The sequence below is a fragment of the Centropristis striata genome, chromosome 5 (genome assembly GCF_030273125.1).
Source record: "Centropristis striata isolate RG_2023a ecotype Rhode Island chromosome 5, C.striata_1.0, whole genome shotgun sequence".
NCBI classification, from domain to species: Eukaryota; Metazoa; Chordata; class Actinopteri; order Perciformes; family Serranidae; genus Centropristis; species Centropristis striata.
The window spans coordinates 16,762,385-16,782,042 of NC_081521.1; the positions used below are offsets into that span (position 1 = coordinate 16,762,385).

At 41.6% G+C, this 19,658-nt stretch overlaps 1 protein-coding gene across 2 annotated transcripts in view; it reads left to right on the top strand.

The window, feature by feature from the left end:
* lama5 (laminin, alpha 5) overlaps positions 1-19,658 on the top strand; it is a 158,557-nt gene that overhangs the window by 25,552 nt on the left and 113,347 nt on the right. For both annotated transcript variants that reach the window (XM_059332817.1, XM_059332818.1), the window contains exon 3: positions 15,667-15,784. In XM_059332817.1, the coding sequence (XP_059188800.1) occupies positions 15,667-15,784 (118 nt within the window). The remainder of the gene's footprint in view (positions 1-15,666; positions 15,785-19,658) is intronic.

The following is a 19,658-nucleotide window of genomic DNA, read 5'->3' on the forward strand; positions in this document are numbered from 1 at the left end:
CGTGTTTGTGTGTTTTTATGTGTCCAGCTCAGCTCACAGCTCACAGCGTCTTAATGAAGCTTAGTCAGAGAGTTCAGAGAGTGTGACTGAGCGCTCCACAGGGCAGAGTCCACATTTAAAACCTCATCACACCGAGTGTGAGTGTGAGAGTGTTTGTCTGTGTGTGTGTGTGTGTCTCTCTGTGTGTGTGTGTGTGTGTGTGTGTGTGTGTGTTGCTGGGACAGAGAGTTATGACACTTGCTCCTTGTTACATGTCTCTGTCTGAGGTTTGGACACATTAATGGGACACAGTCAGCTGTTGGCGGGGATTGAACCCGTGACCCTGTGAACACTCGCAGATCACGCCGCCATCAAAGCGGACAGAGACAGAAAGACATGTGGAGAGAGAGAGAGAGAGAGAGAGAGAGAGAGGTGTTTATTAGCTACTGAGGGAAACGAGCTGAGAGCTGCAACAACTGTGCCTGGCTCCATCAGAAGCAGCAGCTGGTCACCATCAACATGCGACCTCGCACTGAAACACATACTGGGAATATCTGGCGTTTCTGTCTGTCCGCCTGCCTGCATGATGGACACCGCATGCAACAAAATACAAATGTCTTTATTATGGCTGTGGCGGTACAGAAAGTAATGCACCCCCGCAGTTTTACACTTAACTGCGACATCCTTAAAGCCTGTGAGCTGGTCGGCCTGATCTGTAGAGATGTGATGAGCATGCACACACAGCACACACACACACAGCATACACACACACAGCATGCACATACAGTATGCACATACATGCACACACACATGAACACACAGCATGCACACACATACAGCATGCACACACAGCATGCACAGACATGCGCATACACACACATATGCACACACAACATGCACACATGCATATACACACACACACACACACACACATGTAAACACACACGCACACACAAGCTGCTCCTGTGCTCCTCCACTGATCAGATGGAGAACAGGCTCAGGTGGGGTGCTGATTTGATATGCAAATATGTCATAAGACGTCCACCCTGCCTTCCTGTGAGCGCCTCAGTGGTCAGTATGAGACAAAATGAGCCAAAGGAAATGCAGCAGCATCTTGATGCAAAGTATAATATTTGCAAGAATAATATTTCCTTCGAGTCCGGGTCAACAAATTATTTGCTTAATGGGGGATGTCAGCATTTGAATGATTCTGATTCAAATATTGCCCTACCATTCCTCCCAGTGATTATTTCCCAGATAAAATGAGTTACCCCAGACTGGCTACTTAAAAATAAATGAATATAAAAATGAGCCAGTCTTTTGACTTGCTCCACAGGATCTGGCTCCCTTTAAAGAGCAGTAAATCCCATCTCCACTCCTCTGAGTCTGGTTGTGCTTCAACCGGCTGTCGGTCGGCTTGGAAAGGCTCTTGGTGAAGGTGTTTCCTGGGCAGTGGACGATGTGCTCGACATGTCCTCTCTCCCCTCTGCCGTGAGGAACGGGGCTCCCAGCATGACTGTCGACCAGGGCGAACTGTCCTCAGGTCTGAGGCGATGCAACCCACCTGACCTGTATTGAAACATGGACCCAGGATTCTAACACACATGCAGATCCTGTTCAATTTTGCCAAATTAGTGACTTTGTCTCTAGATAAATGACAATTCAGCCCCCTCTAGCGACTGTTTTTCAGAAAAGCAACTAAGGACAAATCCAGCGACTTTTTCTGGTGTTATTGGAGACTTGTTCTTACTCTCCTTAACGAGCCGCGGGGGTTTTGAGAATTGCGGTGATGACGGTTACGTAGTGATGCAATGATGTCACAGCCTGAGTCTGTAAAGCTGATGAGCTGTGTCGTCAGTCAGTGAGTCTGTTGTTTCATCAGAACAGAAACATATTGGACAGGACAATTTTCATTCATTCACCTTAACAGCTTATCCTATCTCAGGTCTTGGGAGGCTGATAATAATGAAACGTTATAATCGTCAGTGTCGTCTTTTAATAAAACTGAAGCATTTAGTCTCTGCAGCTCGTGGAGAAAGACTGCAGCACCTCGCTCTAAAACCTGTGCAGTGCTTTGTCCTGAAAGATTTGTACGTCTCATGCTGTCCAGCGTCCAGAGTACGTCGGACAGAATCACTAACCATCATGCAGTGCACCTTGCACAGTTTGACTCATCTCAAACAACTACTGACTCCCCTCCAGCTCCAGCTCCAGCCCATGACCCTAACCTTTGACCTTTGGCCTGTCTGCAGAGGGGAGAGGGCGGGGAAGAAAAAAAATCTGTCAGGTTGAACTCTAAGCTAATTAACTGCAACTCTGTCTCCTAAAGATTACATTTACATTCAACTAATCACAACAGCAAATATGTTTCTCCCTGCTCCTCCTCCTCCTCCTCTCTCTTCATTAAGACAGCCTATACTCCCCTCTCCTCTCTCTCTTATCACTCCTCCTCCTCCTCCTGGTCTATACCAATTAGTGATCTGCCCCAGCTGTCTGTTATAATAAGTGATGGAGGGAAGACATGAGAGGAACCAGGAGAAAGTCGAGGTCAGAGGAGAGGAAACCTGTTATATCAGTTATATCCTGCTGATCATCAGCTCTTCTTCTTGAGTTCGGAAATGATTTCATTTCAGTCTGTCAGGCTGCAACATGTCATCTGAAGCCTCTCAACTTCAGTTTCCTTATCATCTTATTGCATTTCTCAGAATTGCACTGAAATGATGCGTCACATGTAATAACTCGTATACATGTGATTGAGATTTGACTTAAGTAATGCACTAAACAATTCAGCTGTTTCTTTCAAAAGTGCACTCAGGATAATAATAATAATGACGTTTATTGATTTAAACTCAACAAAAAGTGATTTAGATTGTGAATCAGATATTCTGTGCCGGTCCACATGTCCTTGAAGATTTCCCAGACAAATTTAACAAGATAAGATAATATTTATTGATCCCTGTGGGGGACCTGGGGAGATAATCTGTGTTTGTTAGGTTTGATAGGCAGGCTATATAAAGAATGAATCTTCAAGACAGGTAGAGTCAAAATATTTGTATTGAATAGAAGCCACTTCTGCTTATATCACATATTGTTACTAGACTTTGGTGCGTAACAGCACTATATCATTAATAAAAAAGTCATACCCAGAGCCTGGTTACAGTGAGACAGACTGGTTACAGTGAGACAGCTTCACACTGTGATTGGTCGGCTGTGTAGAGGAAAAAACAGAGCTGGGGCTTTTTCATTACAAAACTCTCTCTGTCACCTTTCATATGTGTAGTGTCTGATAAAAAGCACCATATATCCCACATTTAAAGTAAACTTGTGTAGAATGAAGCAGGCCTGAGGCTTAAAATGAAACCCTCCAACAGCAGTTCAAATACTCACCATCACTTTTATTGGTGAAGTTTCTTTAACCTTCCTCTTATGTTACAGGTCAAATTTACCCATTTAAAAGTATAAAAATCTAAAAAAGAAATGTAAAAATGTAAAATAAAAATTTAAAAGATCAATGTTATGTAAAACCATTGTATTTTATACGTGGGTATTTCCAATGTACATTAATAAAAAGTTTTAACATGCATTTTTTTAATGAAAAAAAGAGTTGATTATCCTCATTGAACCTGATCTGTGAGAGGTAGAGAACACCATTGCACTAAATATTTATTAAAATGGTAAGTAATGGAGTTGATAATGAGATATAAACAATGTTTATTGGGATTTTTTAGTTTCTGACACTTTTGAATAATTAAATATGTCCCGGGTAAAAAAAAAAAAACAACATAACAGGAGGGTTGAGCATACAAGGAATTTTTCTCTGAAGCAAAGAACCGGACAGAACCTTGAAAGTGAAGACAGAAATGTCTTCACTCTCAAGGTCTAAAACACACACACACACACACACACACACACACACACAGTGCAGAGTTTCCACATCCTGGGGGGATGTGGAGCTGTCAGACTGAGCTGTGGAACGAGGCATCAATCTGTGGAGGAACCCGGAGGACAAACTCTTCTTCTTCTCTCTGTTTCTCCTCCTGAAACAGGGAGAAGAGGAACAGTTTATCCTCTGGGTTCTTCTGTCGTTCTGCTGCCGTCACAACACAACCAGCTGGTGTGCTGTGCACGCTTTCTCAGCGGAGAAAACCCACAGCACAGCCAAATTACTATAATGACATTTTACCTGAAAAAGTTATATTTTTACAGTAAAACTGTGTGTTTTCAAAAGTTCTTCAAAAGTTTTGTACTATTCCTTGATTTACAGTAATTAAAAGTGTCTACTACAGTGATATACAATTTTTTATTTTACGCCCTATTTCTCATGCAATTTTACAGTTTTACTGTGATTTATACAAACATTTTTTACAGTTAATGCTTGGAAATCTATGCAATAAAATGTATTGTATAGCAATGCAAAATACATGATTCCACATGCATTTTGAGTGAGGACGGCAAATTTTAACTCCAGTTGAGGTGAAAATCTTGTCCAATAAAATGAAGATGACAGATACAAACAGTGTCAGTGGAGAAGCGGTCCTTCTCTTCTTCCCTCCCTTGCTCTCTGTCTTTCCACTCCCCCCTCCTTTCCTTCCCTCGCTCACTCCCTTCCTCCCTCCTTCCTCGTCTCCTGTTATAAGTCTCTCTGAGAAGAAGTGTCTGTCAGTGTTTCCATGACAGCAGTCCTCCTCTTGTCTCTCTTATCTGTCTTCTTGTCCATCTCCTCCTGTCTCCTTCATGTCTGCTTTTTCTTTTCTCACTATCTTCCCCTCTCAGCTCTCACCCTCTTCTCCTTCTCTCTGTCATCTTTTCTGCTTCTCCTCTTTATCACTACCTTTCTTTCAGAGCCGGGAAGTCTGAAATTCCCAGGATGCTCCAGTCGGGAAGAATGATGAGAGACGAGAATGAATTGTGAAGGACTAAATTAATCCCCAACCATCAGTCTGAGTCATATTTTAATTTAGAAAAAGTCTAATTTCTCAGATTCCAGCTTTTTAAATGTAGATATTCCCTCTTTTTCCCTCCTCCATGACAGTAAACTAAAATACCTTTTGAGTTTTGGAAACACAGATTCACAGTTTATCGCTAAATCTAATAAAATATTCAGCAGATTAATCGTATTTGCAGCCCTGGTTTGCACAGAGCATTTACAAATCTAACAGTACTTTTCTTCCAGTACATTTTCAGTCTTTTCTTTTGGAAAGTGGAGATGTTTTCTCAAGTTTTTACGGTTCTAATATCTTGCACTTCTGACTTTGCGTGTAGTTAAGTTGATAGCTTTCTAATAATCACAAGATAAAAGACATTCAGGCTACAGTAAACTATCTCATAAGTTATAATTATAAGATATTCAAGTCAAAAGTGCAAGAAAATGTAGAAAATATCTTTCCTTGATGAAGACACCTCTGTAGTATTTACTTTAAGGCTCAAAGTCAAACTGTGGATCTTCGTAGAAATCTCTCTCGTCTTCCCAGCTATAAATTCCATCTTGATGGCTCATGCCACCCTTTTTTTCCAGCAGGAAGTCAGTATTTCCGACTTCCCTGGAACGCAACACATCACCACGTCCTCAGCAGCTCCTATCCTCCTGCCCGGACCTGTCCCCCTCATGGTATACATGCAGCAGCACCAACACTCTGCACTCCAGCATGAAGATGGAAAGATAGAGACAGAGTGTCTGTGTGAACTGGGAGATCAGCGGCTGAGCGTGTGTGGACCAGCTGGCTGAATGTAAAGGTGTTGTAGGGTGCAGGCTGTCTCTGTGCATCTGTAGCCTCTGGGCAGCTGATGCCACCTGGAGAAGAGAGGAGCTTGGAAATGGAGGTGGTGATTGGGAACATGTAAGCTGTAATTAGGTACAGTGCAGGTCAGGTTTCTTTAATTACAGGCGTGAGGATAATGTGCACTTCCAGCTGTATCTATCCTCTGCTGATAGGCTTTGTTTTAAGGTGAAGAATTCAAGCAGCAGAGGATTTACAGGTCAGTTAGCTCGGGGCTGAACGTGACATTTGCAGCTTTTAATGTGGGATAACACCACCCTGAGCCTGAGGCCGACCAACAAATCCATAGAACCGTACGGACCTAATAAAAGAGGTCGTGGCCGTGGGAACCTCAGGATCAGAGAATCCTGACCACATGACCACTGAATTGCAAAATGTAAATTTTCAAAATCAACATTCGGCCTTTTTCTCATACTTGATATCCTAGTCATGCATTGTGTTTAAAAAAAGAGAGAAATGGGACTTTTGTATGATGTAGTAATGTAAGTGAAAGGTTGATTATTGAAAAAAACAGGTCACTTTTTGTTATCCGTGTTTTCATTTCTGAATGGATATGTATTGAACGGAAGATACACAGATTACAACACAACCAGGCTGATCCGTCTTCTATAGGCTGTATCTGTGCATTTATCTCCGTCAGGACTGTGATGTGTCGTGGTGCAGATTTCTACTGTAATGGAGTGTTGAAGAAGGAAAATGTGTTAAGATAATTGCAATGCATTAGTTTGCCTTCAGCTCACGAATCTTGATCCTTCATGCATCTGGCTAGATGTGGCTTTTAGATGATGAGAAACTTTAAGATGACACTTTGTACGAGGTTGTACGAGCGTGGAAGAAGGAAAATTTGAAGATAATTGCAAAGTATTAATTTGCTTCCAGTTGTGTTTTCAGTCATCTTGATCCTTCATGCATCTGGCTAGATGTGGCTTTTAGATGATGATAAACTTTGAATGAGGTCGTCCTTTCCACTCTTAACATATACTGACCCTCTCTGAGTCCCTCTATCTTGTTAGAGGCTAAATCAGAAAGCCTCTGCTTTGCTTTGATAGACGACGTATCGTTTTCAGCTCTTATAATTCAACGGGAGGCGTCTTGTTTTAAACGGCGAAACCTGAAACTGTCAGAAAATGTTCTCAGTGAAACCCGAGAGGAGTGGCGAGAGTCTTCCCTCAGGAATCTCTGTCCCGGGATTCTGAAGGAAGACGAGCTGGACATTCCCGAACCCCTGGAGAGACACGGAGACAGAGAGATAAAGGGACAGTGTAGACACGTCAAGGTTTTTCTCCTCTAATGTGATGCAGAATGCTTAGGCTGGAGGACTTGTTGGTTTCTTCCTCCGTCTTCCTTTGCTCTTTCTACATTGTCCTCTCTGTGTCCTTGTGTTTCACTGCAACATATAAAATGTATCTAAATCGAAAAGTCCTGCAGCTCTGTGGAATCAGCACAGTTAGAACAACTCAAACACATATAGTACATATCAAAGTATTGTTATGTTTGCATGACATGTCTCCTGTCCTCTCCTCTCTGCTCTGTGTAAACAGCCTCTCCTGTCCTCTCCTCTCTGCTCTGTGTAAACAGCCTCTCCTGTCCTCTCCTCTCTGCTCTGTGTAAACAGCCTCTCCTGTCCTCTCCTCTCTGCTCTGTGTAAACAGATTTTCAGTGAATATTTGTCACGTGACTGTTGGTCTCAGCAGAATCAATCATGTCTTCACAGTGTCTCTGAGGAGCAGAATTTAATGCTTTTAACAGGATCTGGTTAGTGCAAATGCTTTATTTTAAATGACACATGTAGAATAAAGACATTCTGACAAAAATATCAACATTTAACATAAGTTTTGGTCACTTTTTATAATCCAAACGTTCGTATCCGAATGATCGCTCAAGGACCGTCGGAAAGTTCAAACTCTGATGATAACGCCTGTTTTTACAGTTTCTTTCTACAATAAATGTTTGATTTTTGGTGATCACTTTTAGAGCAACTGAGAATATTGGCATGAAATGCATCAATCGTGATGTTGTCTGTGATTTAAATACTCATTAAAACGATTCTTTTTGTAAAGGAGCTTTTCTCCAGTTTAACCATCTGGGCTCAATTATCACACGACACAGAAAAGTAGTAATTCTTTTTTCACATCCATCAGGAGGATTGAGAGTTTGCTCCAATGACAGAAGAGAGAGAGAGAGAATGGGAGGGAAAGGGAGGTATGAATGAAATCATGTTCAGGGAGGCTTAGGAAAGGAAAGAGAGACACTGAGAGTGACTTGGAATGTGAAGAATGACCTTCCCTTTCCACACACACACACACACACACGCACACACAGAAAGAGAAGCGACTTATCACTTATTTTTTTAGCTGGGGATTGTGTGTGTGTGTGTGCACGCGTGTGCGTGTGATCACAGCAGCTGCTCCTCAGTCTGGCACTGAGTGAAAAAGATGACAAACACACACACACAGAAACACACAGACTCACAGACACACACACACACACACACACACACACACACACTCTGAGTGACAGATAACAAGAAGCGTCAGTGGAAACAGAGTGAGGGAGGATTAATTTTTCAGGAGGAAAGTGTCGTTAAGTTTTCACATCTTACATCCTCGTCTTGTCACAGCCAGCTGTCTGAAGCTAAACCAGCTCATATAGAGCAATAGACGATGGAAAACCCCGTAATTTATCACATTTAAGAGGCTGGAAACTGAGATGGAGCGGAGAAACACTCGTCGTTGTTATTGGTTGGACACGGCAACAATCAGGTCCTTGTCAAAGAAACTCAGACAAACAGATTTGTTCTTAAGTGGCTCGTACTTATGGGTGATTTAGGAGCTCACAGATTCAACAAATATCCTCCTATTTTGAATTTTCTCTCACAGACTTAATTTACGAGACCTGTTGCAGGAGTCATAGCAGTCTTTCACTAATGCATTGTATATTTTATTACTTTCCGACACTTTCCTGTATAAATCATGAATGTTAAAGTGAGAAAAAGTTCAGATAAGAACATGAAAATGTCGAGAACTTCACCAGATTTAAACTCCACATGATGAGGATGTGAATTGAAGTCAATGGGAGGTGAATATTCTCCAGTTTTGCAGGTGGGCCCCACCCAATCATAGAAAAAACTATGAAAAGGGTGTTATTGTGAGAGTTTGAACTTTCCGACAGTCCTTCAGTGGGTCACATGTGATGAACTTTTAGATTAGTAACCAAAATTGTAATATTTCTGTCAAAATCACTCGTTTTTTCTATGTCTCGCTTAAGACTTACGATCCTGTAAAAAAAAAAAATACATGTTATGCTCTTCAGTAACACCTCCTTCTTTCTTTGTGATTTCTGTCATTCTAACTGTGTTATTCTGCACAAAGACATGTTCAAGTTTTTGTGATTGTGCTGATTCCATAGAGCTGCAGGACTTATATATTTATAAAGATTTTATATGTTGCATTGAGTAAAATGTCACAGGAGCAAAAAAAAAACACCCTGAAACTGCTCAGTGATCAGAGGGTTAAACAATATTCGTCAGAAATCATGATGCCAAAGGCAATTTATAATAAAAGTGAAAAAAGTAGATTGAATATAATAATCAATAAGTTGGCTTATCCATTCTGCAGACTCACTGCCTCTGATGATATTTATATAAATCTTTGTACTTTATTAGAACAATCAGTTGTTTCTTCACAGAGCAGTGAGAGGATGAAACAGAAACATGTTTAACTACAGAATGCTCCTTTAAATCTCTTCATGTACTGACAGATGCAGCTGCTGCTCCTCAGTCCTGTCTGTTATCTCACACACACACACACACACACACACACACACACACACACACAGTCTCTCTTTTGACACTTACAAGACGCCAGAATAATCTGTCCATCCGCCCGGCTTACTGTGAAGAAATGCCTCACGCGTCCCTCCACACACACACACACACACACACACGAACATCTGTTGGTGTGTGTGCTGTCAGAACATGTAGCTGGTGTCACTGTAGCAGCTCTGATTAAAGAGTATTTCCTCCAGGGAATCCTGCAGCTCAGAGCGGACTGATTCCAGCCTGTTAGAGTCACTTTAGTGTGAATAAGTGCATAAGTTAGAATTTAACCCTCTGAAGACGTTTGTTTCCTTTGAAAGATCGCTAATAATGCACCGTTTATCATAGAAAGAAACTGTATAGTTTTAAATTTCCGATGGTCCTTGAATGGAGCATAGGTCATAAAAGTTTTTGTTAGAAAAAGTTACCAAAACTTGTGTTAAAATTTTGATATTTGTGTCAGAATCTCTTTATTCTACATGTGTCCTTTAAAATAAAACGTTTGCACTAACCAGATCCTGTTAAAAAATATTAAATTCTGCTCCTCAGAGACACTGTGAAGACATGATTGATTCTGCTGAGACCAACGGTCACGTGACAAATATTCACTGAAAATCTGTTTACACAGAGCAGAGAGGAGAGGACAGGAGAGGCTGGAAACATGACAATACTTCGATATGTTGAGAAAACGTTTTTTTTTTTTTCATTTTTTTTTTTTTTCAACATTTTCATTCTGCACAAATACATGTTTTAGTTGTTCTGATTGTGCTGATTCCATATAATAGAGCTGCAGGACTTATAGATTTATAGAGATTTTATATATTACAGTGAAACACAAGGACACAGAGAGGAGAATCTGGAACAGGTGACATTTAAACTCGGTGTGTCGGCTCTTATCCCTCCGTCCTCCTTCTGTCCTTTTTACTATGTCTCTCGTCTTATCTCCATGGTTACCTGAGGTACCGGGAATGTGGTGCCACCGAGGAATGTGTACAATTATTAAACCAGCCAGGGGCCAGACACACACACACACACACACACACACACACACTCAATCACACCTGCATTCCTCAAACGTATACACACACACACACACACACACACACACTGTATATGTTTCCATTCAAACGGACTCTTTAGTGTGAGTTTGTATTTCTAACATTTTGACATTTCTTACTCTTAACTTACTACAGAAAGCAAAAATCAAGTCTCTTTTAGTGGAAATTGTGTCAGGGTAAATGAAGTAGCACAAAGTAAATGTCAGCAGACTTCAGGTTTGATAACTCTGACTCACTGTTGCCAACTTTGGTAGTTTGTAGCTAGATTTAGTGACCTTTCAGACCCTCTTGGCGACTTTATTTATAAGAAGCAACTTGTGACAAATTCAGTGAGAAAATCAGGCCATCGGGGAAAAGGCAAAACGTAATAGAATACGACTTCAGGCTCCCTCTTTTACAAGTCAGAAACAGGAATATCTTGTTCTTTCCCAGCAGTTTAAAAGGCAGGAAATTCAATGACAACAGATTCTGGGGGGTCACACATATAGAGGCCACTCTTGTTTTCTTCAGTTTATCGTTCATTTTAATACCTGGTACAACTAAAGGAACATTTGTTTAGACAAATATAATGATAACAACAAAAATAGCTGATAAGAGTTTAATTTATGAGCTGATATCTAGACATTTTCCATGGTTTTCTTGATGATAACCAAAATCATTATCAATAAAACCAAAATAAAATATATATAAATATATAAAATAAAATATTTTTCCAAACAAATTAGTTAGTACCAGGCATTAAAATTAGCAAGAAATTGAAAAAGGGTCGTCTAATAATTTTTTCCATGATTATATAATAACTGCACATAAATATAACAACAGAACATCATAGCAAGAAACAAGCACAAAAATCACAAAGAATGGACAACTGCTTAGCATCATGGGACACAACGTCTCTTACGAGCATGCAAGTAATCTCTGAAGAAATTTTGCATGCACCGTGATGTCATAAATATGCAAATTAGCACGTTACATCATCTGGCGACTTGTAGTGACTTTTGGAGCTCGGAGCAGCTTCTTTCACTGGAAAAGCAACTCTCTGCAGCTCGTCCATTATTGTTTCTTTTAGGCTCAGTACTTAAGAGCCATGTCCCTGAGAGGTTACATGATGAAGTTATACTTGTGTCTTTCTTACTAAGCGCTCTTTTCGTCTCGTGTCCGGCTGTTTATACGGGACAGAGAGGATCTGAGAAGTTGCCTTGACTCTGAGTCAACTCTTTTTGGTTTCTCTTCTCTTAGTTTTCTTCCAAAACGTTCTTTTATTCTCTCCATCGGTTTCTCTTCACCCGTAGTGTGACCTGTTGCTGGCTGCCCGTAACCAACGGCTGTGTAATTGATGGGATTGACAGGCGATTCAGGAGGCCGCCACTAATCCATAAATCCTGTGTGGAGAGGTGTGTGTGCGGCAGAAAAGACGGGGTCAGCAGAACCTTTTGTTGAGAGTGTGTGTCTGTGTGTGTTTGTTAGTGTCTGTGTCTGTGTGTGTGTTTGTTAGTGTCAGTGTTAGTTGTGTGTGTGTGTGTGTGTGTGTGTGTGTGTGTGTGTGTGTGTGTGTGTCAGACTGACTCCCACAGAGACCTGGAGACAGTCAGCTGAGAGAAAGACAGAGTGCACTCGCTTAATTATGCATTTTCTTGTTGGTGAGGAAACTTTTCCTCCTCCTCCTTTTCTCCTCCTCCTTTCCTCTTCCTCTTCGCCCTCCTCCTGTTCTTCTCTTCTTTTCGTCCTCCTCCTCCTCCTCCTCCTGTCCTCCTCCTCCTCCTGTCGTTCTCTTCCTGTCCTCTTCCACTTCCCCTCCACTTGTCCTCCCACTCCTCCTCCTGTCCTCTTCCTCTCCTCCTCCTCCTCCTCATCCTCTCCTCCTCCTGTCCTCTTCCTCTTGTCTTCCTCCTCTCTCCCCTCCCCCATTCCTCGTCTCTTCCTCCTTGTCCTCATCTCCTCCTCCTCCTTGTTCTCATCTCGTCCTCGTCCTTGTCCTTGTCTCCTCCTCGTCCTTGTCCTCGTCTCCCCCTCGTCCTTGTTCTCGTCTCCTCCTCGTCCTTGTCCTCGTCTCCTCCTCCTCCTGTCCTCCTCCTCCTCTCCTCTCCTCCTCCGCGTGAAGATGGATGATCAAAGAGTAACAGGGCATTGTTTTGCGTCCAGTGATTTTAAAGTGTTCTCTCCCTCCTGGAATATAAAACTGTAATGAAATGCACACTGAACAAGAAGAATTTAAAGTCGACTGAGGGTCACTCACGACATCAGGGGTCTCAGCTGGTCACCATGGCAATGCTGCATGAACCTGCAGTGACATATAACAGCTGGACAGATGTGTGCTGATAGCCTCCTGTAGCTCGGAGCAGATCACCTGATCCTGTCTGCGTGTTCAGTCGTGTGTTTTCAGTTAAACCGACTCTGTGGCTCAAAGCGTCTGAAGTTCAGCTTTAACCCTGGAATCAGAGGAATGCTTCTAGATCTGTCTCTCTGTGTCTTGGACCCCGAGGGACGTGTCGAGGCCTCGCTCTCTGTTTCCTGTCCTTCAGATCAGACAGACACATGCTCATAGAGTAGACACAGGAACTTACTTTCTTTTTGTTCAAAGTTGTGATACGGAAGTTGAAGGATTTTTCTAGATATTTTCTTTCTTAACTTCTAAAAAAAGTTAGAAAAATCTGTGCACATTCAAAGACCATTTTTAATGTCATGAACACTCCAACAGAAACTGTTTATGTGATTTCCTGATGAAGAGTGATCTGAGTCATTCTAGAAATTACAGTTTTAAAGTTATTGAACGGTTGGACGGATGGAGATGGATGAACTTGAGTCTCAGAGAAAACATGACATGTCGTCCTTCTCCTGTCCTCCTCCCCACCTCCTTCTCCTCCTCTTCCTGTCCTCCGTCTTTTCTCTTCTCCTCTTCTTTCTCTCCTCCTCCTCCTCCTTCTCCTCCTCTCCCTGACCTCCTCCTCCTTCTCCTCCTCTTCCTGTCCTCCTCCTCTTCTTTTCTCCTCTTCTTTCTCTCCTCCTCCTCCTTCTTCTCTTGCTCGTCATCCTCCTCTTTCTCTCCTCCTTCTTGTCCTCCTCTTCCTCCTCATTCTCCTCCTCCTCCCTCTCTCGTCCTCCTCCTCCTCCTACTCCTCTCCTCCTCCTGTCCACGTCCTCCTCCTACTACTGTCTCTCCTCTCCTCTCCTCTCCTCTCCTCTCCTCTCCTCTCCTCCTCCTAAATAATAAAATGCTCACTGAAAAAGAAGAATTTCAGGCTGACTGAGGGTCAGTAACAGATGATTTCTGCAGCCCGACAGCAACAGCTGACATGTAGAAATGAAATGTTGCCCTGAACATTAATGAGCGGTCTCGTGGGGTGGATGAATATTTCACCATCACATCCTGAATAAAGAGCAACCAGTCGACCCCGGAGAGGAGGCTGAGCCAATAAATACAACATTATTTCAGATTTCTATAAGCTTTAACTCATGAAGTGCTGCAGTCAGAGAGCAGCTCTGAGCTCTGAGGCAGGACCTGGAGGTGACTGTGATTACTGATGTTATTATTGTCTGCGTCATCGTGTTATTTCAGTGTTCTGAGAGATTTCGAGGTCCGACAGACAAAACAAAAGAGTCTGGACCCTCGAGAGCAGCTTGTCATCGTAGGAAATGAACGAGGGATGACAAGTGAAAGACAAGAAACCTGAGAGAGCATGTGGGGCTGATTAGTGACAGGACTCAGCCTTTTGATAGCAGCATGTCAGAGGACGGAGCAGGTCACGCAGGCTGTTTGTTTTTCTGTTTCATTGTCTTTTATTAGCTTGTCTCTTTGTCTCTTTACATTCCTAATTTCCCTTTAATTTCCCCTAATTTCCTGTCCCATCTTTACCTTTCTTTTACTTTCCTGTTTTTCCTCTTTTCATGTATGTTCCTTGTGTCATGTCTAATCGTTTCTTTCCTTTCATATCGTTTTAATTCTCTTTAATCACCACTTTATTTTTTTCTGTTGTCTTTACTCATTTCCTATCCTTTTCTTCTTTCTCTTCTTTAACACATTAAACTTACATAAATAAAGTCTAATCAAATACTTCTCCTCCTCCTCCTACTCTCCTCGTCCTCCCCTCGTCCTCCTCTTCCTCATGTCCTTTTCCTCTCCTCCTCCTGACCTCTTCCTCCTCCTCCTCCTCCTCCTCCTCCTCTTCCTCTTGTCTTCCTCCTCCTTCTCCTCCTATCCTTCTCCTCCTCCTCTTTGTACTCCTCCTACTTTCCTCTTCCTCCTCCTGTCCTCCTCCTCCTTCTCCTCCTCTTGTCCTCCTCCTCTTCCTCCTCCTGTCCTCCTGCTGTCCTCCTCCTCTTCCTCCTCCTTTCCTCCTTGTCCTCCTGTCTTCCTACTTCTGTCTCCCTCCTCCTCCTCCTCCTCCTCCTGTCCTCCTCCTCTTCATACTCCTCCTGTCCTCCTGTCTCCTCCTCCTCCTGTCCTTCTCCTGCTCTCCTCCTCCTGTCCTCCTCTTCTTCTGCTCTTCCTCGTCTTCCTCCTCTTCCTCCTCCTCCTCCTCCTGTCATGAGATTTGTCTGTTGACACACTTCTAAACTTTGTGCTTTGAATAGTACCTCAACTTCAAAAAGGTTGGTAAATAAAGGTGAATATGTAGGTGGCAAAGGATTTTCAAATTATTGCATTCTTAGCTTCTGGGGGGTCACACATATATTGCATTCAATAACATTTATCGCAGCCTCACAACATTTTTTTGGAATCAGGGTTGAATAATTATCAAGAAATTAAATCCATCGAAATAAGGAACATAAGGACATAAAGAGTAATATATTAAAGCCCAACAACAACAATACTTAAAGACCAAAAGTTTTAACAATAGGAATATTTTTGTGCTGTTAATGGATCCTTTTTTTGTTGTTGTTTTCTCTCTCTTTCTAATGTTGCAGTTATAGACACATTCTCTCCTCTCATATTTCCTCTTTCTCTGCTGAGCTCAAACATCCACAGATCCACCACAACAGAGGGCAGAATGTTATAACAGTGAATAATGTGAGCGTCTCCTCTGTGTCTCTGCAGGTCTTCCACGTTGCTTACGTGTTGATCAAGTTCGCCAACTCTCCCCGCCCTGACCTCTGGGTTCTGGAGCGGTCCACGGACTTCGGGCAGACCTATCAGCCCTGGCAGTACTTCGCCTGTGAGTAGCAACAGAAACGTGACTCCAGATGTTTGGTTGTTAGTCAGATTCCATCTCCATCACTTCATGCTTTCCTAACCTCCCCCAGGGTTCAGCTTCAGCCTCCCTCTGATCTCAGAGTTAAACTGCTGCCCTGAGGGGCCGGCGGCTGATTGGGCGGGAGGTTTGTTGGTCTGGTCATTACATCATAGAGCTGCCAGCTGATTGGCTGTGGCAGGTTCAGGTGGGCTGCTGGGGAATTCCAGGCACGTCTGCCAGCAGGTCGCAGCTTGATGTTCACCTGAGCAGAGGGGGGGGGGGGTCTGTTTCGTGTGTGTGTGTGTGTGTGTGGCATTAATTTGCATGATTGAAAGCTGCTCCAGGTGGCCTTGATGCAGAGGAAAAACTTCTCGAAGGTTTGATGGATCTCTTTGACCTACAATTCTTTAACCCTCTAGAAAGCCTTCCTAACCCTGTAGAAAGAAACTCTGAAGTTCTCCGTTCAAGGTGTGAACATCATCATAGGTTGAGAATGTTTCCATCAGAAAAAGTGACCGAAACAAGGCTTAAAATGTTGATATTTGTGTCAAAATCTCTTTATTCTACATGTGTCATTTAAAATAAAGTGTTTGCACTAACCAGATCCTGTTAAAAACATTAAATGATTGATTCTGCTGAGACCAACGGTCACGTGACAAATATTCACTGAAAATCTGTTTACACAGAGCAGATAGGAGAGGACAGGAGAGGCTGTTTACACAGAGCAGAGAGGAGAGGACAGGAGAGGCTGTTTACACAGAGCAGAGGGGAGAGGACAGGATAGGCTGTTTACACAGAGCAGAGAGGAGAGGACAGGAGAGGCTGGAAACATGACAATACTTGAAAATGTGTAGAAAACTTTTTTTTTATCTGATTTCTGTCATTCTAACTGTATTATTCTGCACAAAGACATGTTTGAGTTGTTCTGATTGTGCTGATTCCATAGAGCTGCAGGACTTATAGATTTATAGATATTTAAATGTTGCAGTGAAACACAAGGACACAAAGAGGAACATGTATAAAGAGCAGAAAGAATGACCTGAATCAGCTTGTTGGGGTTCAGAGGGTTAGGATGAAGTCTGTCCCGTCACTGTTTGTGACAGCAGACTGTCTCAGCTTGTCTCATATTTCTCTTGAATGCATTAGTGCAGTAAAATAAACCAGTGTGACTCCTCACAGAGAACTGCTGTCTGCTGGTTTGAGGCTGCCATTCAGATCAAGGAGCCTGGGACTGCTTCTTGAAATTCCCTTTTCTTTTCTGGGAAGTTAAAAGAGAAACCCCGCAGCACAGAACAGGCATGGCACTGAACAGTTTCAGGTGACTGCTTCTGATTGATGATGCTGAAAGGAAAAATTCTGCCAGCCAGCTTTGATTTATGCTGTTTAGAAGATTACCTTTGTTCTGCTCTGAAGTTTAACTTTTCTTTGGTAGATGAACATTATTGGTTCAAAAAAATTCAGGCCCATTTCACCCAGGAACCTTTTAGGGAAGTCATTGTTGGATCAGGGTCTACAGGGTCTACAAGTTTTATTTAAATCAGAAAAAGTCCCTGCTCGGGGGAGAGAACCTTCCAAGAGTTTATGAACTTTGGGGGCAGGGCTTGCAGCTCTGAACACTTAAGATTGGTTGAGAACGCAGCGAAGAAGTTTTTTTTCTTCGTTTTGTTTCGACACGTCAACGTGAAGTAGGCCTGTCACGATAATTACTATATCGACTTATCTTTCAATATATAAAAATGAACACAATAGTTTTTTCCTGGACTCAATATATTGTCGTTTACATGCGTAACTTTATGTGTTTTTTTGTTTAAAGTAAAGCTGCAAATGTTTGACAGGCAGTACGAAGTGGCAAACAAAAACCTGTATTTCCCAAGCAGCCATTCCAGCTGTTTGTTATTTTAATGATAAAATAAAATAATAAGTAAGGTTTATTTCAGTGCAGTTTATTGTTAACAGAGACTGAAAGTCTATTTTATTTGTATTTTATTTCTTTATGTTTTATTTATCTAAGATATTTTAATATTTCTTTTCCACATTTCAATTCCAGTGTTTCATATTCTCGAGATTTAAAAATGCATTGCTGTGGAAAAGGATGAACTTATTATGCTCTAATATCGTTATAAAACTAAAACGACATTGATACAATGATCCTATCGTTAATCGTGATAGTTTCTGGGAAAATAAATAGTCTTAAAAAATGTACTTTCGTGACAGACCTAGTTACAGGAGAAATCATGCAACAGACGGACACAATCCTGCACAAAAATGACGTTTAACCTTTTAACGTTCTGCTATATAAACTCATGAAACTTTACAACCACAAACTAAAGACCTAGAGCATTCAGAAGATGTGCAGCTCTCCTTGGTTTATTCACAATAAGGGAGTTTGCAGCAGTTTGAAGAACAGAAGTGCTCGTCATTTAATGGCTGAAAATACAGAAATCTCCAGAATGATCAAAAGTTTTTGAACCCAAATCTCAGCATGAATTCTTCTATGTTGTTCTCGGCATATTAATGTTATATTCTGGAGAGTTTTCCTGACCATTTTTATCCATTCTCGGTATGAATAAAATTGCATAATTCAGCACCAAATGTATGTAGCAAATAGTATCAATCCAAAAAATGCTGAAACAACTTATGTAGCATTTATTGTTGACCTCCTATCTTCCCCTAAACATCCACTGCCCACAACAACCAATTCTCACACAAAAAAAGGACCTGGAATAGTAAAAGGTTAAAACAGCCAAAGCGTTTTCATATTCTCCTACAAAGAAGATTCATTTGTCTGATTTCTGCAGGTCGCTACAGACTCAGTGGTTTGGGCTTAAGACTGGGACTTTTTATCTATTATTCACCAACATACAGGTGCATCCCAATACATTAGAATATGATAGAAAAGTCAATTTCCAGTAGTTCAAGTCAAACAGCCCCAACCAAGTATGAGTCATATGATGGACTAGTGGGGCGGATTAGCTGAACAATCGTTCACTTTGTGATAAAAGCATGAAATTTGGTAGATGTGTTGGTGAATATGTTTCAAACAAATCTGGATATTGGGCCACCTCAAAAGCGCCCCCTAGTGGCCGTGGCAGGCATTTGTTATACGAATAAATCAATGATGAATAAAAACTGCCCTTTTAATAATACCAACTGGTGATGAATTGTATATTGTTGGAAAGCCTGATTAGTCACCTTTACAACGAGGTACAGCTTGTAAGGATCGTGCATTCATGGAATGAGCAACGGGGCTAAACGTGTGGGTAGCACCCCCCAAAAATGTGCATCCCCTGTGGGGCGGATTAGCTCAATAAATCACAAGAATTGTTTATTTTGTGATAAAAGCACACAATTTGGTGGATGTGTTGGTGGATATGTTTCAAACAAATCTGTATATTAGGCCATCGCAAATGTGCCCCCTAGTGGCCATAGCAGTCATTTTCTTCGTTAAAATGACAAAAAATATTTAAATTATTTCTTAAAATATTTAAAAAATGTAAACTAAATATACAAAAGTAAATTAAAAAATGTAAATACACATATTAAATTAACAAAAATCCAGTTAGACACTCTTTCAGTTATTTTTCCTGCCCCACCACAATCGGGCTAGCCATCGAGCTAGCTAGCAAATGAGCTAGCTAGCATTTGCTTCCTGGGACAAGCAGTGCAGTGGACTGTCCATCAAGGTATGTCTAAATATTTTATTTCACCTGTTATAATTATGAATAAAATATGCTATGAACATCATAAAGGCTAAAGAGAAAAACAATCATCATGGGCCTTGGCCGAAAAGTAAATTAGCAAGATAGCAAAAATAGGTACTTAAGCTAGCTAGTTAGCTTGGAACATGTATCAGTGG